The following is a 24,071-nucleotide window of genomic DNA, read 5'->3' as shown; positions in this document are numbered from 1 at the left end:
AAGAGAGAGCAATACTCGCCTCCGTGTCTTTAATAAAATCATGACTTTACGTCACAAGATAGGAAAATCATGCAATTAGTTACCTGTTCAAGGGCTTGGAAGTTACAGAAACAAAAAGGACTAAGCATACCAAATAAGTATTACAGGCAACCTCACCAAATAGCTCTGGTTCACTAGGGACCTGAAGCAGAGTCGCCTACCAGAACTACTGATACAGAACCTTCAAGCTAAGCTAAACCCAACCAAACCTATAACAGTGGATCAACAGAATTCCTCTAAATTGCATAAGACTGTAAAAGTTGTGAGTTGTATCCTACCACTGTCTACTTCATTCTTACCATTGGTTGTACCACCATTAACGGTACTGGCGTCACAACAAATACCACCAAGGGACTCAGCCGCAACAAGCACCCTAAGCACCCCTAACATCAAGGGCACCTCAACCACCATTTTGGCTGATGCTTCCCTACCACAGAGCGTGCCCCGGAGGATTTCGTGCTGTCTTCCTCAACACTGTGCTGCTGGCCCAGGGAAGCTATCTGCTAACCGTCAGTAAACCCGATGAACTGTGTTATTACTGGCCCCTCATCGGCCCACCGTGCACCTCACGTGTTGCCCCTGCGGTTCTGGCTGGCTGCAAATGTTATCCACTGACCGTCTAATATACCACCAGCCACATAATCACTTGTTCTTTTCTGTCCGGTGAATGTCAAATGTTTGGGGCCTGTACTCCAGTGGCCTGCAGTAAAATTGTTATCCACTGACCGTCTAATGTACCACCAGCCACATAATCACTTGTTCTTTTCAGGTAAATGCCTAATTTTTGGAGCCTGTACTAATAAAAAATTTCTAGGCTCCAGCAGGGCACATTTTTGAGAGTTTGCCTTTAAGACGCATAAAAATGATCCCTGATTAAAATACAATTTTATTGTGGGAATTTTTGCCATTGACCCCCCCCTCTGGTATGTCACTGTCCATGTTGTGGGACTATTTGTGCACTTCTAGTATTTGGTGGCTGCAAATACGATGTGAAGGTTTTTCAGGTTCGCCTGCATTAAAGTGGATGGGGCCCACCGCAAACGTGCGGTTCGCGGACGTTTGATGTTCGTCCATCACTACTGGCTGGTATACTGTTTCTTTCTTTTGTGTCTTCAAGGACAGCCATTCAATCATGAAGATTCTAATGTCTGCAAAGATTTTATTTTGAAAAACAGAATTATTTTGATGTCCAGAGATGAACTGACACCGGCCAATCCGACATACAACAAAACATATGTGCTATCAATGCCCGAGAGGGCAGCTTGGAGAAACCGTGGGCAGAAATTGGGTAACAGACGGGAGGGGGTGCTCAATGGACTGAGCTGGGCATTCCATATTTACTGCTCCAAGTCAGTCAGTTTCCGTTCACATTTACAAACGTATGACATATGTATGCAGATAAACTGACCAACAGATACCAGGCGTCTGCTGCCATCTGAAAAGATGCAACACTGCTCAGTGAAGACCACCAGGTGGCGCTGCACCCAATATGATGACACTACAGCACTGCCAGGAACATCCGGAGGTGCCAGCCACTGCACGCTATATTGGGAGAAAACTGATAATATACAGGCACTTACAAGTCATCCAACAATTCCAGACTTACTGGTGTTACTGCGCGGCCACACGTGTCACACCATCCCATAAACTCTGTACAAACATGTCCTATGCATAATGATATCCATCATCACAACATCTATTAACCAAGTAAAGACACTGTAGACCTCACTTTCTATTTTGGGTGGTCGCCATCATACCAATAAATAACAGCATTCAATGCCCCCCTGCCCCCCTCCTGAATCCCCAAGTGGGGTCAAAACAGGAACATATTAAATGATAAGTATTTACATAATGGGTCATCGTCAACCCACAGTAAGGAAAGGACAATTTGGAAACTTTATATACTTCAGGGCCCTTTAAAGAGGTTAAATCTCAAATTTTCTGATAAAGATTTCCAAATTCCCTGTATAAGCATAGTACCAAAATATAAAGTTCTGTCTGCCTGCTGCTGCCACTAGAGGGAGCTCAGGAACTCACTGCATACTGATATATACAGCCAACACTAGAGGGAGCTCAGGAGATTACTGCATACAGATACATACAGCTACCACTAGAGGGAGCTCAGGAGCTTACTGCAAACAGATATATGCAGCCACCACTACAGGGAGCTCATGAACTTACTACATACAGATATATACAGCCATCACTAAAGAGCTCATGAACTTACTGCATACAGATATATACAGCCACCACTAGAGGGAGCTCGGGAGATTACTACATACAGATATATACAGCCACCACTAGAGGGAGCTCAGGAGAATACTACATACAGATATATGCAGCCACCACTACAGGGAGCTCATGAACTTACTGAATATAGACATATACAGCCATCACTAAAGAGCTCATGAACTTACTGCATACAGATATATACAGCCATCACTAGAGGGAGCTCGGGAGATTACTACATACATATATATACAACTACCACTAGAGGAAACTCATGAACTTACTGCATACAGATATATACAGCCATCACTAGAGAGCTCAGAAGATTACTGAATACATATATATACACAGCTACCACTAGAGGAAGCTCAGGAGCTTACCAAATGCAGACATATACAGCCATCACTAGAGAGCTCAGGAGCTTACTGCAGATACATACAGCCACCAATAGAGGGAGCTCAGGAGCTTACTGCAAACAGATATATGCAGCCACCACTAGAGGGAGCTCAGGACATTAATACATCCAGATATATACAGCAGCCACTATAAGGAGCTCAGGAGCTTACTGTGTGTGTATATATATATATATATATATATATATACAGTACAGACCAAAAGTTTGGACCCACCTTCTCATTCAAAGAGTTTTCTTTATTTTCATGACTATGAAAATTGTAGATTCACACTGAAGGCATCAAAACTATGAATTAACACATGTGGAATTATATACATAACAAAAAAGTGTGAAACAACTGAAAATATGTCCTATTCTAGGTTCTTCAAAGTAGCCACCTTTTGCTTTGATTACTGCTTTGCACACTCTTGGCATTCTCTTGATTAGCTTCAAGAGGTAGTCACCTGAAATGGTCTTCCAACAGTCTTGAAGGAGTTCCCAGAGATGCTTAGCACTTGTTGGCCCTTTTGCCTTCACTCTGCGGTCCAGCTCACCCCAAACCATCTCGATTGGGTTCAGGTCCGGTGACTGTGGAGGCCAGGTCATCTGGTGCAGCACCCCATCACTCTCCTTCATGGACACCATCACACCTCCTCCTCCATGCTTCACGGTGGGAACCAGGCATGTAGAGTCCATCCGTTCACCTTTTCTACGTCGCACAAAGACACGGTGGTTGGAACTAAAGATCTCAAATTTGGACTCATCAGACCAAAGCACAGATTTCCACTGGTCTAATGTCCATTCCTTGTGTTCTTTAGCCCAAACAAGTCTCTTCTGCTTGTTGCCCGTCCTTAGCAGTGGTTTCCTAGCAGATAGTCTACCATGAAGGCCTGATTCACACAGTCTCCTCTTAACAGTTGTTCTAGAGATGTGTCTGCTGCTAGAACTCTGGGTGGCATTGACCTGGTCTCTAATCTGAGCTGCTGTTAACCTGCGATTTCTGAGGCCGGTGACTCGGATGAACTTATCCTCCGCAGCAGAGGTGACTCTTGGTCTTCCTTTCCTGGGGCGGTCCGCATGTGAGACAATTTCTTTGTAGCGCTTGATGGTTTTTGTGACTGCACTTGGGGACACTTTCAAAGTTTTTCCAATTTTTCGGACTGACTGACCTTCATTTCTTAAAGTAATGATGGCCACTAGTTTTTCTTTACTTAGCTGCTTTTTTTCTTGCCATAATACAAATTCTAACAGTCTATTCAGTAGGACTATCAGCTGTGTATCCACCTGACTTCTCCACAACGCAACTGATGGTCCCAACCCCATTTATAAGGCAAGAAATCCCACTTATTAAACCTGACAGGGCACACCTGTGAAGTGAAGACCATTTCAGGTGACTACCTCTTGAAGCTCATCAAGAGAATGCCAAGAATGTGCAAAGCAGTAATCAAAGCAAAAGGTGGCTACTCTGAAGAACCTAGAATATGACATATTTTCAGTTGTTTCACACTTTTTTGTTATGTATATAATTCCACATGTGATAATTCATAGTTTTGATGCCTTCAGTGTGAATCTACAATTTTCATAGTCATGAAAATAAAGAAAACTCTTTGAATGAGAAGGTGTGTCCAAACTTTTGGTCTGTACTGTATATATATATATATATATATATATATATATATATACCACCATTAAAAGGAGCTCTGGAGCTTACTGCATGCAGATAAATACACCCACCACTATAGGGAGTTCAGGAGCTTGCTGCATACAGATATATACAGCCACCACTAGAGGGAGCTCATGAGCTTACTGCATGCAGATAAATACAGCCACCACTATAGGGAGCTCAGGAGATTACTGCATACAGATATATACAGCCACCACTAGAGGGAGCTCATGAGCTTACTGCATGCAGATAAATACACCCACTACTAGAGGGAGTTCGGGAGATTACTACATACAGATATATACAGCCACCACTAGAGGGAGCTCATGAGCTTACTGCATACAGATATATGCAGCCACCACTAGAGGTGCTCAGGAGATTACTGCATACAGATATATACAGCTGCCACTAGAGGAGCTTGGGAGCTTAGCGCACACAGATATATACAGCCATCACTAGAGAGAGCTTGGAACCTTAATGCATACAGATGTATGCAGCCACAACTAGGGGGAGCTTAGGAGCTTACTGCATACAGATATATGCAGCCACCACTAGAGGGAGCTCAGGACCTTTATACATCCAGATATATGCAGCCTCCACTAGAGTAGCTCAGTGCACACAGATATATACAACCACCACTAGAGAGAGCTCGGGACCTTAATGCATACAGATATATGCAGCCACCACTAGAGGTACTCAAGAGCTTAGTGCACACAGATATATACAGCTACCACTAGAGGAAGCTCCGGACATTAATGCATACTGATATATGCAGCAACCATTAGAAGAGCTCAGGAACTTAGTGCATACAGATATATACAGCCACCATTAGAGGGAGCTCGAGAGCTTACTGCATACTGATATATACAGCCACCATTAGAGGGAGCTCGGCACCTTAATGCACTAGAGGGAGCTTGGGAGATTACTGCCTACATATATATACAGCCACCACTAGACGAGCTCAGAAGCTTAATGCATACAGATATAAACCGCCACCACTAGAGGGAGCTCGGCACCTTACTGCATACAGATATATACAGCCACCACTAGAGGGAGCTCAGTACCTTACTGCATGCAGATATATACAGCCACCACTAGAGGGAGCTCAGTACCTTACTGCATACAGAAATATACAGCCACCACTAGAGGGAGCTCAGTACCTTATTGCATACAGATATATACAGCCACCACTAGAGGGAGCTCAGGAGATTACTACATACAGATATATACAGCCACCACTAGAGGGAGCTCAGTACCTTACTGCATACAGAAATATACAGCCACCACTAGAGGGAGCTCAGGAGATTACTACATACAGATATATACAGCCACCACTAGAGGGAGCTCAGTACCTTACTGCATACAGAAATATACAGCCACCACTAAAGGGAGCTCAAGGGATTACTACATACAGATATATACAGCCACCACCAGAGGGAGCTAAGGAGCTTAAAGGGGTTGTCCAAGTTATATTTATTGATGACCTATCCTCAGGATAGGTCATCAATATCAGATCGGCGGGGGTCCGACACCCGGCACCCCCTCCGATCAGCTGTTTGAAGAGAAGGCGTGCGCGTTGTCAGCGCTGCCTCCTCTTCACTGTTTACCTTCTAGCCGTTGCATCTGCAGTGGTGAGCAGGTGTAATTACACCCAAGCCTTACTATTGAAATGAATGGGACGGCTTGGGTGTAATTACACCTGCTCACCACTGCAGATGCAACGGCTAGAAGGTAAACAGTGAAGAGGAGGCAGCGCTGACACCGCACACGCCTTCTCTTCAAACAGCTAATCGGAGGGGGTGCCGGCTGTCGGACCCCCGCCGATCTGATCTTGATGAACTATCCTGAGGTTAGGTCATCAATAAATATAACTTGGACAACCCCTTTAATGCACACAGATATATATAGCCACCAGTAGAGGAGTTTAGGAGCTTAAATGGGTTATCTGGTAATTTATATTGATGACCTATAGTCTGGATAACACGCAGGACCCCAACCGATCAGCTGTTAGAAGAGACTGGTGCTTTGCATCACCGTACATCAGTCACATGGCCTAGTTGCAACTCATCCCTATTGAAGTCAGTGGGGCTGAGCTGCAATACAATGTACAGCGCTGTGCTTGGAAAGATGCCAGGATGCTGGCTGCGCTCACCAGAGCACGGAGGCTCCCTGTAACAGCTGGTCATAGGATAGGTCCCATCATTCTATTTACCTGGATAACCCCTGAAATGCACATAGGTCTGTTCAGTGTAAATGTATGCAAGGAGCTCCCCCTAGTGATGACTCCAGGCAGCAGAACTTTATCATGTAAGTGTGGCTATGCAGGGATATGGAGCTGTGTATCAGAAAAACAAAGTGTCCACCATAAAGCCAGATTATGTATGTAATCAGCACTGAATTCATTTTAAGGCAGGTTCTTATTGATATTTATCTTTTTGAATCCTCGATGTGAGAATTATAAGGCACAATTCCCTATAATCGGCCTTAGATTTACTTTTCCTCTTCCACAAAATGCTTTTCCTTCACCCCTGTGGCCACCACAGCAAAGAAAAGTTCTGGGAGGAAGGTCCTGACATAAAGTGCGGCCTTGGGGACGGGGTTCGCCATGAAAACTTCTTGTTTCCTCCTGCTGACCGTGCGCAGAACCTCTTCAGCCACCTCCACTGGGTGGACGCCATAAGACAGCTTTCTGAAAAAGACTAATAGAACAAAACGAAAAAAAATATATATAGAAATTCATCCACCACTGGTGATAATAGCCATCTCTTTTTATTTTAATAATTAAGAGGTTGTCACAGCCCCTCCCCCTGAAATTACTCCTCCCTCCCAGCCCATGACCTTACATTTCCAGATGGAAGCTTCCCAGTTCCCGGAGGCTGGCTGGACGTGATATGACCGGATGAAGGTAGGGCTGACGGTGCTGACAAACACATCAAACTCCTCCACTTCGGCTCTCAGGCAGTCGAAGAATCCCTGAATGGCGTGTTTCGATGCGGCATCTGGACACATAAAAAGCATTTTAGCAAGCTGATCATACTTGCTAATTTCAGCAGTCACTACCCAGTCTTTCTAACCCGGCCACCATCACTCAATACTCACAGGCCGCACGAAAGGGAACGCCCAGTTTTCCCTGTATGTTATTCACTAGAACAATCTGTCCCGTCCTTCGAGAAATCATATGAGGAAGAATAGCTGCGGGGGAAAGTGACCGTCAGAATTATTAGTGGAAGAAAAACCTCAAAAACCAGCCTCCCCTATCCAGTCCAGGTTACAGTAATGAGTTGTGTGGGTTCATGTGACAATGGTTCCCAATATTCAAGGACCATACATTTGAGTCTCAGGAGTCCTACTAAAATTCAGTTTACTTTTTCAGCTGCTAATTGGCATTGAGTGCTTCCTTTCAGTTAGAACTGAACCACAAGAGGGAGACAACTCTCCTGGCAAGCAGAAGCCACCAACCTTGATGCAGGAATGGACCGTGGTGAAAGCCTCAAGATAAAGACGGACATTTATTGTATGTCAAAGGTACTTTCACACTCTGCATCGCTCAGGCTCACTTGTTTACTTGCCAACCCGTCTTACCTCACCATGAGAACTTTTCAGTTGTGGTTGTTGGTTAGCCGGAGCTAACCACTCTGAAACCCTCGGTTTCACTGTTTATTGGTCCTCTGACTGTTCTGAGGTCTACTTTACCTCTAGACATACGGGACTGTCACTCTATTCTTCCACCACTGGATCCCCCCACCACTGGATCCCCCCACCACTGGATTTTTCTCAAGCCTACTCATGATAACTGTGACAAGGATTGACGACTGTCTAGAAGAGATTAGATTCCTACACATTTTTTTTTTTTTTGTAAGTTTACCTGTTTTGTAGGTGTTTTATGTGCCTCAGATGCTGTTGACAAGACACACAATTATTCAGCAGGGGTTAATCATATCCTTTTCCATACATCCAAACCACTGCTCAAAAATCCTGCCATAAGCATATATTCACTCAGACACTATGACGCTCAGTCACGCTTAAGTGTTGCTCCCTGCCCTGTGAGAGATCTGAGAAGATCGGGTAGACTTGCAGCATGTGAGTCTATCTGACAGATCTTTCTGGGTTTCCTTTCTGTTTGTTGTTGTAGGCAGGATCCCACCTCTCCACAGGTTCTGCTCGTTAGCTGTTTTAGCTCCATTTAAGTCCGCCTCTTACTGCTGACTTTGCGGTTGATATTTTCCTTCTGGAGTTCTCTACTGGTTGTTTGTGGTTCCTCTACTTCCTGCTCATCTCAAGCTAAGTCCTCCTGTTTTCTTCTTTGTGTGTGAGTTGCTTCTAGGTCTCAGGGAGACGCTGGTCCCTTCACGGTGGAAGGTACCGGCTGTCTCATTCCCCGCTCCCTAGGTTAGGGCTTGGTACAGTGTCAGCAGGGCTTAGGTTCCAGCGTATGAGTTCGTTCACCATCAGGACTTGCTGATACTGTCAGCAGTCAGGGAGAGGCTCAGGGATTGTTAGGAGGTTACCATTCCCTCCTCCCTAGCTTTGGGGCCTTGTTTGTTTACCTCTTGCTGTTTGTTTACTTGGTGTTCCTCTTATCCCCACTTGCCATGACATTAAAGTTTTTTTTTATCTTGCTATTTCAACCTCACCTCATGCCAGATCTGCTGCTACTTTCTGGTTTCCTGCTTCTAACGCTGGACGGGCTTAGGCAGTTTGAGTGACGGCCAGCCACACCTCCTTATGACATCACACTGAGAACTCAGTCCTTGCCTGCTCGTTCATGTAAATATTATGAGTCATCAGTCTGGCAGCCTGCAGTGTCTGTGAGGCCCCTGCTGCTGAATCATCACTCAGTGAGCTCTTCTTGAGCTAAGTAGACAGAAACATACTGCCGTCCTGCATTCTAATACAGTTTTACACACAAAACCTGTATTTTCTTTTCCAAAGCCATTCTGAGCAGCCAAACAATAATTCACTAATATACATAATCCCCAAATCATGCTAGCTAGTAGCCAAATGATTTATTACATTTGAGTATAAACATTAGACCAGTGGTCAGCAACCGCCGTCACTCCAGCTGTTGTGAAACTACAACTCCCAGCATGCTCCATTCACTTCTGATCACAGCCAAACAAGTGTGCATTCTGGGAGTTGTAATTTCACCACAGCTGGAGTGCCGGAGGTTGCTGACCCCTGCATTAGACCATGTATCTGTATAGATGCATATACAGCTGTACTACAGTTGTGTATACACCTTGGATGCATATACAGCTCTGCTATATCTGTCTTCACCTGTCCCCTCCAGCACTGTGACTGATCAGCTTCTTATACATCTCTGCTACATCTGTCTTTCCCTCCCCCACTAACACTGTGGCTGATTATCTTCTTATACAGCTCTCCTCTCCCATTAGCATTGTGGATGAAAAGCTTCTGATACAGCTCTGCTACATCTGTATCCACCACTAGCACTGTGGCGGATCAACTTCTTATACAGCACTGCTACATCTGTCTCCCCCTCCACCACTAACATCGTGGATGAAAAGCTTCCTATACAGCTCTGCTATATCTGTCTCCCCCTCCATCACTAGCACTGTGGCTGATCATCTTCTTATACAGCTCTGCTATATCTGTCTCCCCCTCCATCACTAGCACTGTGGCTGATCATCTTCTTATACAGCTCTGCTATATCTGTCTCCCCCTCCACCACTAGCATCGTGGATGAAAATCTTCCTATACAGCTCTGCTATATCTGTCTCCCCCTCCATCACTAGCACTGTGGCTGATCATCTTCTTATACAGCTCTGCTATATCTGTCTCCCCCTCCATCACTAGCACTGTGGCTGATCATCCTCTTATACAGCTCTGCTATATCTGTCTCCCACTCCACCACTAGCATCGTGGATAAAAAGCTTCCTATACAGCTCTGCTATATCTGTCTCCCCCTCCACCACTATCATCGTGGATGAAAATCTTCCTATACAGCTCTGCTATATCTGTCTCCCCCTCCATCACTAGCACTGTGGCTGATCATCTTCTTATACAGCTCTGCTATATCTGTCTCCCCCTCCATCACTAGCACTGTGGCTGATCATCTTCTTATACAGCTCTGCTATATCTGTCTCCCCCTCCATCACTAGCACTGTGGCTGATCATCTTCTTATACAGCTCTGCTATATCTGTCTCCCACTCCACCACTAGCATCGTGGATGAAAAGCTTCCTATACAGCTCTGCTATATCTGTCTTCCTCTACACTACCATGACCTCCACTTCATAATGTCCTGTGGAGGGACACAGGGGACGCCAATATGGAATGGAGGGACACTGAGTTTCATAAACTAGACACTAAGAATGAAATGTAGTGTAGAGGAAGACAGATGTAGCAGAGCTGTATAAGAAGCGGTTCAGCCAGAGTGCTAGTGGGGGAGGGGAAGACAGATGTAGCAGAGCTGTATCTGAAGATAAGCGTATAAGAAGATCAGCGCATGTGCGGCCGCCCCAAGACTTCGGAGACAGAAGTGGAGAGAGAGGACGTGCCGGAGAAGTATCGGAGGACCAGGACAACTTCAAAATCGGTGAGTATCATTTTTATTTGAATAAATGCAACACCAAATCCACCAACGATTTTACAATATAGGACAATAAAGGAATTCAGGATGAACTCCATTATGGAATGGAGCAACATAGGGGGAAGACGTTATGGAGTAGAAGGACAAGGACACAGAGGGGAGGACATTATGGAATGGAGGGACACAGGGGGGACGCCATTATAGAATGGAGGGACACGGGGGGACGCGAATATGGAATGGAGGGACACAGGGGGGACGCCATTATAGAATGGAGGGACACAGGGGGGACGCCATTATGGAATGAAGGGACACAGGGGGGATGCCATTATAGAATGGAGGGACACAGAGGGGATGCCGTTATGGAATGGAGGGACACAGAAGGACTCCATTATAGAATGGAGGGACACAGAGCAGACGTCATTATGGAATGGAGGGACATAGGGGACGCTATTATGGAATGGAGGGACACAGAGGGGAGGACATTATGAAGTAGAGGGACACAGGGGACGCAATGTCCCTCCATTCTCTCCACTTCATAATGTCCTCCCCTCTGTGTCCCTTCACTCCATAATGGCGTCCCCTCTGTGTCCCTTCACTCCATAATGGCATCCCCTGTGTCCCTCCATTCAATGTCACCCCTCTGTGTCCCTCCATTCAATGTCACCCCTCTGTGTCCCTCCATTCAATGTCACCCCTCTGTGTCCCTCCATTCAATGTCACCCCTCTGTGTCCCTCCATTCAATGTCACCCCTCTGTGTCCCTCCATTCAATGTCACCCCTATGTGTCCCTCCATTCAATGTAACCCCTCTGTGTCCCTCCATTCAATGTCACCCCTCTGTGTCCCTCCATTCAATGTCACCCCTCTGTGTCCCCCCATTCAATGTCATCCCCTCTGTGTCCCCCCATTCAATGTCACCCCTCTGTGTCCCTCCATTCAATGTCACCCCTCTGTGTCCCTCCATTCAATGTCACCCCTCTGTGTCCCTCCATTCAATGTCATCCTCTCTGTGTCCCTCCATTCAATGTCACCCCTCTGTGTCCCTCCATTCAATATCACCCCTCTGTGTCCCTCCATTCAATGTCACCCCTCTGTGTCCCTCCATTCAATGTCACCCCTCTGTGTCCCCCCATTCAATGTCATCCTCTCTGTGTCCCTCCATTCAATGTCACCCCTCTGTGTCCCTCCATTCAATGTCACCCCTCTGTGTCCCTCCATTCAATGTCACCCCTCTGTGTCCCTCCATTCAATGTCATCCCCTCTGTGTCCCTCCATTCAATGTCATCCCCTCTGTGCCCCCCCATTCAATGTCATCCTCTCTGTGTCCCTCCATTCAATGTCATCCCCTCTGTGTCCCCCCATTCAATGTCATCCTCTCTGTGTCCCTCCATTCAATGTCACCCCTCTGTGTCCCTCCATTCAATGTCACCCCTCTGTGTCCCTCCATTCAATGTCACCCCTCTGTGTCCCTCCATTCAATGTCATCCTCTCTGTGTCCCTCCATTCAATGTCACCCCTCTGTGTCCCTCCATTCAATATCACCCCTCTGTGTCCCTCCATTCAATGTCACCCCTCTGTGTCCCTCCATTCAATGTCATCCCCTCTGTGTCCCCCCATTCAATGTCATCCTCTCTGTGTCCCTCCATTCAATGTCACCCCTCTGTGTCCCTCCATTCAATGTCACCCCTCTGTGTCCCTCCATTCAATGTCATCCTCTCTGTGTCCCTCCATTCAATGTCACCCCTCTGTGTCCCTCCATTCAATGTCACCCCTCTGTGTCCCTCCATTCAATGTCACCCCTCTGTGTCCCCCCATTCAATGTCATCCTCTCTGTGTCCCTCCATTCAATGTCATCCCCTCTGTGTCCCCCCATTCAATGTCATCCTCTCTGTGTCCCTCCATTCAATGTCATCCCTCTGTGTCCCCCCATTCAATGTCATCCCCTCTGTGTCCCTCCATTCAATGTCACCCCTCTGTGTCCCCCCATTCAATGTCATCCCCTCTGTGTCCCCCCATTCAATGTCACCCCTCTGTGTCCCTCCATTCAATGTCACCCCTCTGTGTCCCTCCATTCAATGTCACCCCTCTGTGTCCCTCCATTCAATGTCACCCCTATGTGTCCCTCAATTCAATGTCACCCCTCTGTGTCCCTCCATTCAATGTCACCCCTCTGTGTCCCTCCATTCAATGTCACCCCTCTGTGTCCCTCCATTCAATGTCACCCCTCTGTGTCCCTCCATTCAATGTCACCCCTCTGTGTCCCTCCATTCAATGTCATCCCTCTGTGTCCCCCCATTCAATGTCATCCCCTCTGTGTCCCTCCATTCAATGTCACCCCTCTGTGTCCCCCCATTCAATGTCATCCCCTCTGTGTCCCCCCATTCAATGTCACCCCTCTGTGTCCCTCCATTCAATGTCACCCCTCTGTGTCCCTCCATTCAATGTCACCCCTCTGTGTCCCTCCATTCAATGTCACCCCTCTGTGTCCCTCCATTCAATGTCATCCTCTCTGTGTCCCTCCATTCAATGTCACCCCTCTGTGTCCCTCCATTCAATATCACCCCTCTGTGTCCCTCCATTCAATGTCACCCCTCTGTGTCCCCCCATTCAATGTCATCCCCTCTGTGTCCCCCCATTCAATGTCACCCCTCTGTGTCCCTCCATTCAATGTCACCCCTCTGTGTCCCTCCATTCAATGTCACCCCTCTGTGTCCCTCCATTCAATGTCACCCCTCTGTGTCCCTCCATTCAATGTCATCCTCTCTGTGTCCCTCCATTCAATGTCACCCCTCTGTGTCCCTCCATTCAATGTCATCCTCTCTGTGTCCCTCCATTCAATGTCACCCCTCTGTGTCCCTCCATTCATTGTCACCCCTCTGTGTCCCTCCATTCAATGTCACCCCTCTGTGTCCCTCCATTCAATGTCACCCCTCTGTGTCCCTCCATTCAATGTCACCCCTCTGTGTCCCTCCATTCAATGTCATCCTCTCTGTGTCCCTCCATTCAATGTCACCCCTCTGTGTCCCTCCATTCAATGTCATCCTCTCTGTGTCCCTCCATTCAATGTCACCCCTCTGTGTCCCTCCATTCAATATCACCCCTCTGTGTCCCTCCATTCAATGTCACCCCTATGTGTCCCTCCATTCAATGTCACCCCTCTGTGTCCCTCCATTCAATGTCACCCCTCTGTGTCCCCCCATTCAATGTCATCCTCTCTGTGTCCCTCCATTCAATGTCACCCCTCTGTGTCCCTCCATTCAATGTCACCCCTCTGTGTCCCTCCATTCAATGTCACCCCTCTGTGTCCCTCCATTCAATGTCATCCTCTCTGTGTCCCTCCATTCAATGTCATCCCCTCTGTGTCCCCCCATTCAATGTCACCCCTCTGTGTCCCTCCATTCAATGTCATCCCCTCTGTGTCCCCCCATTCAATGTCACCCCTCTGTGTCCCTCCATTCAATGTCACCCCTCTGTGTCCCCCCATTCAATAATGCAGCAGCCACTATGAACACAACCAGAAGGGAGGCGCCAAAAATCCCCCACAGCTCCATTGCTGGAGCCCCCCGGATCAAGCATGCTGCTGTCCAGAGCCTGACCCCATCCTGCCTCCTGTCCTCTGCTCCTGCAGATGAAGCCACTGAGGAGGCTCTGACAAGCAGCCTGACGCGGCAGTGCGGCACAAAGGAATAAAGATCCACGCATGCGCGGCCGCCCGGCTCCGGGCCCGTCCATGAATGAAAGAAGAGGCCAGCCACTGGATCGCTGTGAATCATCTGCGCATGCGCACTCCAATCTGTCTCTCACAAATATTTCCAGGTACATCTAACATGTGCTGGAGATGTGATAGATCTGAAGGTACATATATGCACATGTGGTGGGAATGTATACAGGTGACCAAATATGTCAGTTCCCTATTGAACTAGACCCAGCTCATTCTGGGAATCGACAGGTTCTCGTTCCTGCATACCACTATAGTCTCCCATGTGTGCATAGCAGTCAGAAACTCGATAGCAACTCATTGGAAACATAACATACCTATACATATATCCAGTATTATACACTCAGTGACTGAACAATGTTGGCACGAGAAGATGTCTGCCTCAGCTTTTAATTCCCTTCCCAAGTATTTTCTTAGGTGGGATGCTTGGTTAGCATCAGCATTTTACAAACCGAGATACTGAATAACCATATACATGAACCCTCTCTCTCCTAGATAGAACTGTGTATGGATAGCCTCTTATACTAAACGGACAAAATGAATAATGTGTACTGTTATGTTACACATGCATGGTTTGCCTTTTTATCCTGTGTGTCCCTTCTCTCTTCCCCTAGTTCCTCCTCTCTCTATTGTCTCCTCCCCTCTTTTTCATTCTGGCTTCACCCTTCATCTCAGCCACATGTATTCTGTTAGCTGTTCACACCATGATTTTCTGATCTATCCATTTGTTCATCGGTGTATGATCTGCACAGTTTGGAATAAACTTCTTCACGATCTACAAGGTGTCGTTTGGATCGAGTCACTCTCAGCCGATTTACCTAAGGTTATGGTTATCGCCATCTCAGCACAACTGTAAGTTACAGAGATCACACTTGTAATGCTTAGATTGGAGAGGCAGAACATGTACTACAATTACAACTCATCCATAACGGACGCATCCAACCCTACTTGTTGTTTGACAGGTACTTTTCTTTAACTTTTTGATTAGAATTTTCTGTTTACGAATTTTTTAAATGTCTAAAATTTGAAAATTATACCGCTACTACTTACTAATGCCTTTATTTCTGTATACTTGAAATTGATATTTCAATAAAAATTATGTTTCTAAAAAAATAAAAATAAAAACTGAAAACTTTCTCCTGCCCTTTTCATAGTGTGTTCCATTTAACCTATGAATGACCATGCGCCATATGTGTACATCACATGGTCCTGAGCTTTAAACCTTCGTCATTTTAAATGTACTGCACAGGTTTAAAGCTCCACCTCCTGGAACCTAGAAGAAACGGGTTAGGACCCCGACTGCCTGAGACAGCCGGGGACCCTCAGAAAAACTGGTTTGTATCTGCTTCTGTCTTCTCTATTCTCAGATTCTCAGTGCTGCACACAGGGAGCGCCAATTCTGCTGCCTCTATTGGGCCTGGTGATCACATAATAGCAGAGCTGCTGGGTCTTAGCAGATCTGGAAGAGCTCTGCCAGCGACTAATGTCACTACTGGGGGCTGTTTTCATCTCTAATTTGGGCTCCTATGGATGTCAAAAAATTTACAAAAATAAATTATCAAGTGTGAATGTCCCCAGTGGACTACATTAGCCTCATGGAGGCCATATCCTGTACCAAAAATACATATAAAAATAAGTAAAAAGAATTGAAAATGGAACGCAAATGATAAAAAAAAAACTCTACCCACTCACGCCAATGCAAAATGGCACAACAGCCGCCCCGTCACCTGAGATATCTGCATATCACATATCAAAACAGGGAACTATAAGAACTATAGATGTAAAACATTTTTTTACATTTTCATACAAATTATTTCTAATAAAACTAAAAAAGAAAAGAAAATTATTCCAGTACCACAAGTAATAAAAAAAGGACCATCAAATCACAAAAAAAATGAAATAAAAGTGGTCATTAAAGGGTTAATGTTTATGTGTAATATAATATATTATTTTCATTTGACAAAAAATAGCAAAAAATTCCATAGTTTTAGAGATTCTATGACCACTACTGTTAGTGGTTCACTTACTTTTAATTAAGGTAATGGGGCCAAAATAATTGGCGTCCATGATCTTCTTGTCCAGCTCCAGGGTGACGCTGTGGGCCGGCCCCTTTATCTTCATGCTGGCGTTGTTAATTAACACGTCCACGCAGCCGTAGCATTCCTGGATTTCTTTACCAGTGGCTTCGATGTTGTTGACGTCACTTATGTCCAGGAGAACCAGCTTGGGGGTAAAAGTCTGGGGGGGACAAAAACAAACGTAGGTAATATCTATACCTTGTGGCCTCCACACTGCTGGGTTAGATAACCACGTACCACGCTGGGGTCGGCGACGCTTATCAGGGCATCGTGTAGAGCTTCCAGTTTCTCCCACGTTTTTCCACAGAGAACCAGACGAGCTCCAGCCGAGTGGAAGACTCTGGAACATTCTGAAAAGGGTAAAAATATTCAAAAACTCACCTCAAGTGGGTGTTAAAATAATTCCCCCATCCTCTGTCCCACAGTGCTACGTGCACGGACCCTACATTCATTGAACTTTTTCGAGAGGGGTTGTTTGATCAGTCATCGGTGGTGAAACTCATGAAATTGAAACCTCAGACCACGGCACACCCGGCATGGACCAGAGCACCTCACCTTTACCCAGTCCCGAAACCGCATCGGTAATCACAACCACTTTGTTCTTCACTGCTGATCTGGACATCAGTCGTACAACTTCTCGATAGATGTAAATGATGCCGCTTATCCCAAGGATAAGCAGCGGTAAAATAAGAAAAGTAATGAATCCCATTTTTAACCTAAAATTGAAAACAGAAATTCAGAATTCAAAAATTTCAAAAACAAAATGTTTTTACCACTTAATAATTGGCCCCCGTACTGTGCTACACACCCCATATACGTGTAAAATAATAAATAACTGAGCAAACACCATGAGCACAGACGTGACCGCCAAGTGATTATGAGCACCACGTAAAATACTGCACATTTTTTAAGAAACAGCAGGTCAATTTCATCAACCTCATCGCCATGGTTTTTTCCCCCATGGCCAGTAGGGGAGCTCTGTTAAGTAATTACAGATGCATATTCAGACAAGGTTGACTCCTATATGAATTTTTTCATTTTTGCAAATTTTTGGAAAATATTCAGTATTTTTTATTTCTTTTTGCATAGTTTGGACATCTTTTTGCAGATCATCAAGCAAATTTTTTTTCCTTTTTGACAGCTTTACAATGCACTATGGCTGCAATTCACTTTGACTCCATCATACACAATCAACCCCGATGTGCTGTGTTATTTTCCACAAAAAAATCTAACTCAAATAAAAATACTAAACACATAAAACACAACCCCTGCACACAACCCAACATATAAAAGCACATGTCCTGAGGATGATAGCGCACTACAAACATAATATCCAAGTCAACTATTAGAGTCTATATTTAGATAGCTCCACCCAAACTGATGACATCACTGCATCCTTACTGTGATGTAACTTACCACTGCTCTCGCTTCTATGGCCACTTTGTACAAACCAGAATCTCCGCACATACATCAGTTATGTCATGACATTGGCTCAGTAGTATTTAGGCACTATATAGCAGTGGTATTTGGGCAGTCATGGGTTACTATATGGTAATATATGGGTACTGCTGGCACTATTATCTACACATTGTATATTAGTAATATGTCGGCACTATTAAACAGGTACTGTATTATGGTATTTATGTGGGCACTGTATGGTACAATTATTTGGCTGTTTGGCCATATACATTAGCACTTGTTCGTCTGACAGCTGTTCCTCCCGACCCCCGTGCACAGGCATGCTTGGCTCATCTGCCCTTTACATGAAGCACATATACAATATAAGCAGTACAATAAAACGGGGATGTTACTTACAGTAAATGCCCCCAGAGATGGTTCTTCTCTGCAGTAGATCACACAGTCCTTGAGAGTCTCCTCCTCGGATGTCCCCGGCCCAGTGACCAGAGGGTGGATATTAATAGGAGTCAGCTGTGAAGAAGTTGGACAAGATAATTTAAGCCCCTCGGTATAATCCGGAGAGGGGGCTGGCACGGTGGCATCGAGTTTCACATGATTTTCTGCAGGGTCTATGTGAACAGCCATAGACTTCATGATTATTTCCGGCTCTGCATTAGGAGGAGACACTGGCACAATCAACTTCATATTATAGAGAGCACTATAATATATGAGAAATACAGATTCTTCAGTGTACTAAAATATACACATGTAATATACACGGTCCCATTATTCTGAGCAGCAGCTAATATCCACAGTAACCGCCGTGTGCAGTACGGACAGCAGCCAGACCAGCCGGGAGCGACTCCAGAAGGTCCTGGTAGGTTGTCACAGGTATCTGGAGCAATGCTGACTGCAGTGCATCCTACATCTGCTGGAGGGGGGGATCCATAGAAAGAACACAACCATCGAGGTGGTCCCAGAGCTACTGGAGGGAGCGTGGGGAGAGGATCCATAGAAAGAACATGACCATCGAGGTGGTCCTACAGCTACTGGAGACAACATGGGGAGGATTCATAGAACGAACACAACCATCGAGGTGGTTACAAAGATGCTCAATTGGGTTCAAGTCTGGGGAATTAGGGTGCCAAGGTAGTACAGTACTTGGAGGTCTTGCTCATGCTCTTCCAACCAATGTCAGACATTTGTAGTGATGTGATATGTTGCTATATCTTACTAGAAGATTCTGTCCACCCCAGGGAGACAATCAGCATGTATGGGTGTACGTGATCTTCAAGGAGAGTGCCTTCCACATGGATGAGTGTCCCAGAGAATGCCACAAAAAACCTCCCCCAGACCATAACACTGCTCCCATCATCTTGTGTTCTTCCAGTAATGGTTGCAGGATGTTTGTTCTCTGATGTTTCTCACCAGACACGTCAACATCTATCAGTTCCATGAAGCAGAAAACGTGACTCATCAGAGAAGGCAACTCTTTACCAATCAGTGGAGGTCCAATTCCAATACTGCCATGGAAATTTAAACCATATTGTCTACGCAACTTCATTAGCAGAGGTGCAATGACCGTCTGCTCCAGAGCCCCATATTTAGTCGGTTCTCTGAACTGTTGTATCTGGTCGCCTCCTGGTTCATTTTGACAGTGAGCTGCTCCACTGTAGCGTCGGTCCTCTCTAGTGCACCTTCATAGCTGACGTTCACCTCTCACATTAGTGGCACGTGGTGCTCTGCAGTTTCCACATTGCTTATTCACAATGGTGCCATTTATCCAATCACGATACACTTTTACCTTATATACCCACGAGGGATATGTCAGTAGACAGCCTATCACCCATCTTATATACCCACGAGAGATATGTGTGAAGACAGCCTATCACATCTTATATACCCACGAGGGATATGTGTGCAGACAGCCTATCACACCTTATATACCCACCGAGGGATATGTGTGCAGACAGCCTATCACACCTTATATACCCACCAAGGGATATGTGTGTAGACAGCCTATCACACACCTTATATACCCACCGCGCGATATGTGTACAGACAGCCTATCACACCTTATATACCCACCGAGGGATATGTGTGCAGACAGCCTATCACACACCTTATATACCCACCGAGGGATATGTGTGCAGACAACCTATCACAACTTATATACCCACCAAGGGATATGTGTGTAGACAGTCTATCACAACTTATATACCCACCGAAGGATATGTGTGCAGACAGCCTATGACACCTTATATACCCACCGAGGGACATGTGTGCAGACAGCCTATAAGACCCCTTATATACCCACTAAAGGATATGTGTGCAGACAGCCTATCACACACTTCATATACCCACCAAGAGATATGTGTGCAGACAGTCTATCACACATCTTATATACCCACCGAGGGATATGTGTGCAGACAGCCTATCACACACCTTATATACCAGACAGTCTATCACACATCTTATATACCCACCGAGGGATATGTGTGTAGACAGCCTATCACACACCTTATATACCCACCGCGCGATATGTGTACAGACAGCCTATCACAGACCTCATATAACCACAGAAGTATACAGTCATGTGAAAAAATTAGGACACCCTTTGAAAGCATGTGGTTTTTTGTAACATTTTTAATAAAAGGTTATTTCATCTCCGTTTCAACAATACAGAGAGATTAAAGTAATCCAACTAAACAAAGAAAACTGAAGAAAAGTCTTTTCAAGATCTTCTGTAAATGTCATTCTACAAAAATGCCTATTCTAACTGAGGAAAAAGATAGGACACCCTCACATGTATTCCCTCTTAAATTGGCTCAGATCTCACACAGGTATATCACACCAGGTGCACATAATTAGTAGATCGTTACTCTGCATGTTGAATGAGGCTTGCCCTATTTAAACCTCAGACATTTAGTTTGGTGTGCTCCTGACTGTTGAAGTGAGAGTGAGCACCATGGTGAGAGCAAAAGAGCTGTCAGAGGACTTCAGAAAAAAGATTGTAGCAGCCTATGAGTCTGGGAAGGGATTTAAAAAGATCTCAAAAGATTTTGAAATCAGCCATTCCACTGTCCGGAAGATAGTCTACAAGTGGAGGGCTTTCAAAACAACTGCCAACATGCCCAGGACTGGTCGCCCCAGCAAGTTCACCCCAAGAGCAGACCGCAAGATGCTAAAAGAGGTCTCCAAAAACCCTAAAGTGTCATCTCGAGAACTACAGCAGGCTCTGGCTACTGTTGATGTAGAAGTACATGCCTCTACAATCAGAAAGAGACTGTACAAGTTTAACTTGCATGGGAGGTGTGCAAGGAGGAAACCTTTGCTTTCCAAGAGAAACATCGAGGCCAGACTGACATTAGCCAGAGATAAAGTTGACAAAGACCAGGACTTCTGGAATAATGTTCTTTGGACAGATGAGTCCAAAATTGAATTATTTGGACACAACAGCAGAGGACATGTTTGGCTTAAACCAAACACAGCATTCCAAGAAAAGAACCTCATACCAACTGTGAAGCATGGAGGTGGAAGTGTCATGGTTTGGGGCTGCTTTGCTGCAGCAGGACCTGGTCATCTCACCATCATAGAATCCACGATGAATTCTACTGTGTATCAGAAGGTGCTTGAAGAACATGTGAGACCATCAGTTAGAAAATTAAAGCTGAAGCGGAACTGGACCATGCAACATGACAATGACCCAAAACATACTAGTAAATCAACCAAAGATTGGCTGAAAAAGAAGAAATGGAGAGTCCTGGAATGGCCAAGTCAAAGTCCAGATTTGAATCCCATTGAGATGCTGTGGGGTGACTTGAAAAGGGCTGTACGTGCAAGAAACCCCTCAAACATCTCACAGCTGAAAAAGTTCTGCATTGAGGAGTGGGGTAAAATTTCCTCAGACCAATGTCGAAGACTGGTAGATGGCTACAAGAACCGTCTCACTGCAGTTATTTCAGCCAAAGGAGGTAACACTCGCTATTAGGGGCAAGGGTGTCCTATCTTTTTCCTCAGTTAGAATAGGCATTTTTGTAGAATGACATTTACAGAATATCTTGAAAAGACTTTTCTTCAGTTTTCTTTGTTTAGTCGGATTACTTTAATCTCTCTGTATTGTTGAAACGGAGATGAAATAACCTTTTATTAAAAATGTTACAAAAAACCACATGCTTTCAAAGGGTGTCCTAATTTTTTCACATGACTGTATGTGTGCAAACAGCCCATAACCCCCCTTATATACCCACCGAGAGATATGTGTGCAGACAGCCTATCACATCTTATATACCCACCGAGGGATATGTGTGCAGACAGCCTATCACACACCTTATATACCCACCGAGGGATATGTGTGCAGACAACCTATCACAACTTATATACCCACCAAGGGATATGTGTGCAGACAGCCTATCACACCCCTTATATACCCACTGAGGGATATGTGTGCAGACAGTCTATCACAACTTATATACTCACCAAAGGATATGTGTGCAGACAGTCTATCATACACCTTATATACCCACCGAGGGATATGTGTGCAGGCAGCCTATCACGCACCTTATATACCCACTGAGGGATATGTGTGCAGACTGCCTATCACACACCTCATATACCCACCGAGGGATATGTGTGCAGTAGGGTTGTTTTGATACCAAAATTTTGATTCGGTTTCAATACCATAAAAAAATATTGCGATACTCGATACGATTCGATACCATGCATTTTGCAAGGAACATCTGGCCCATAATCGAACAGTCCTATCCTATATTTTTGGGGGGTCAAGGTGACTATTATGGCGTTCACCGCATAGGAGATATTTTTTTATATTTTAAAAGTTTTGACTTTTTGGATGTGGCGATATGTAATAATCTATTTATTGTTTATATATTTTATATGTTGTGGCAATGTAAATAGTGATGGGTGCAGTAAAGTCCCATGAAAAAGGGGTGTTGTTTGCACCAGGAGCATGTCACCAAGGAGCCCGGCCTTGGTGGAGTTAAAGCCCTAGATATAGGTGGCCACCAAGTTAGTTTATACACACCTGGCGCTATCAGAAGACAAAATGGCTTGTTTTTAACAAATGACTGAAAAATTGTACCAATTTGGGAAGTAGCCACAAATGTAGTGTTATTTGAAAGAAAATATGTATCACACTAGACAGTAAAGCAATGGCTTTTTACAAAAGATTCCTTTCTGGGGAGCAATTTCAGGTTTTCTATACTGTGAAGGATAGAGTTTCTAGCAGCAGCAGTACAGTATAGAACATGACAAGACAAAGGATGTGCGGCTGTGTAGGAGTAATGGTACTGGCAGCAGCAGTACAGTAGGGAACATGATGGACAAGGCAGACCATATGCAGCTGTGCAGGGATAGTAGTAGCAGAAGCAGCATCATAGTATGGGACATGATGGACAAGGCAGGAGATGTGCGGCTGTGTAGGGGTAGTAGTAGCGGTAGTAGCAGTACAGCATAGAACATGATGGACAAGGCAGGAGATGTGCGGCTGTGTAGGGGTAGTAGTAGCGGTAGTAGCAGTACAGCATAGAACATGATGGATAAGGCAGGAGATGTGTGGCTGTGTAGGGGTAGTAGTAGCGGCAGTAGCAGTACAGCATGGAACATGATGGATAAGGCAGGAGATGTGTGGCTGTGTAGGGGTAGTAGTAGCTGCAGTAGCAGTACAGCATGGAACATGATGGACAAGGCAGGAGATGTGCGGCTGTGTAGGGGTAGTAGTAGCGGCAGCAGCAGTACAGCATAGAACATGATGGACAAGGCAGGAGATGTGTGGCTGTGTAGGGGTAGTAGTAGCAGTACAGCATAGAACATGATGGACAAGGCAGGAGATGTGCGGCTGTGTAGGGGTAGTAGTAGCGGCAGCAGCAGTACAGCATAGAACATGATGGACAAGGCAGGAGATGTGTGGCTGTGTAGGGGTAGTAGTAGCGGTAGTAGCAGTACAGCATAGAACATTATGGACAAGGCAGGAGATGTGCGG

The 24,071-nt window shown here is 45.3% G+C and overlaps 1 protein-coding gene across 1 annotated transcript; it reads right to left on the bottom strand.

Moving 5' to 3' along the window:
• Window positions 1-6,695: 6,695 nt before the first annotated feature.
• On the bottom strand, window positions 6,696-18,587 carry DHRS7C (dehydrogenase/reductase 7C). Its single transcript, XM_044299122.1, has 7 exons — window positions 18,488-18,587; window positions 17,228-17,388; window positions 16,910-17,022; window positions 16,622-16,832; window positions 7,425-7,517; window positions 7,169-7,324; window positions 6,696-7,024 (listed from the first exon to the last, which is right to left on the bottom strand). The coding sequence occupies exons 2-7, from the start codon at window positions 17,379-17,381 to the stop codon at window positions 6,816-6,818; spliced, it is 936 nt and encodes a 311-aa protein (XP_044155057.1). The 5' UTR covers window positions 17,382-17,388; window positions 18,488-18,587; the 3' UTR covers window positions 6,696-6,815.
• Between the last annotated feature and the right edge of the window lie 5,484 nt (window positions 18,588-24,071).

Source organism: Bufo gargarizans, chromosome 6 (genome assembly GCF_014858855.1).
Source record: "Bufo gargarizans isolate SCDJY-AF-19 chromosome 6, ASM1485885v1, whole genome shotgun sequence".
In the NCBI taxonomy this organism is placed as follows: Eukaryota; Metazoa; Chordata; class Amphibia; order Anura; family Bufonidae; genus Bufo; species Bufo gargarizans.
This window is presented reverse-complemented; position numbering and strand designations above follow the sequence as displayed.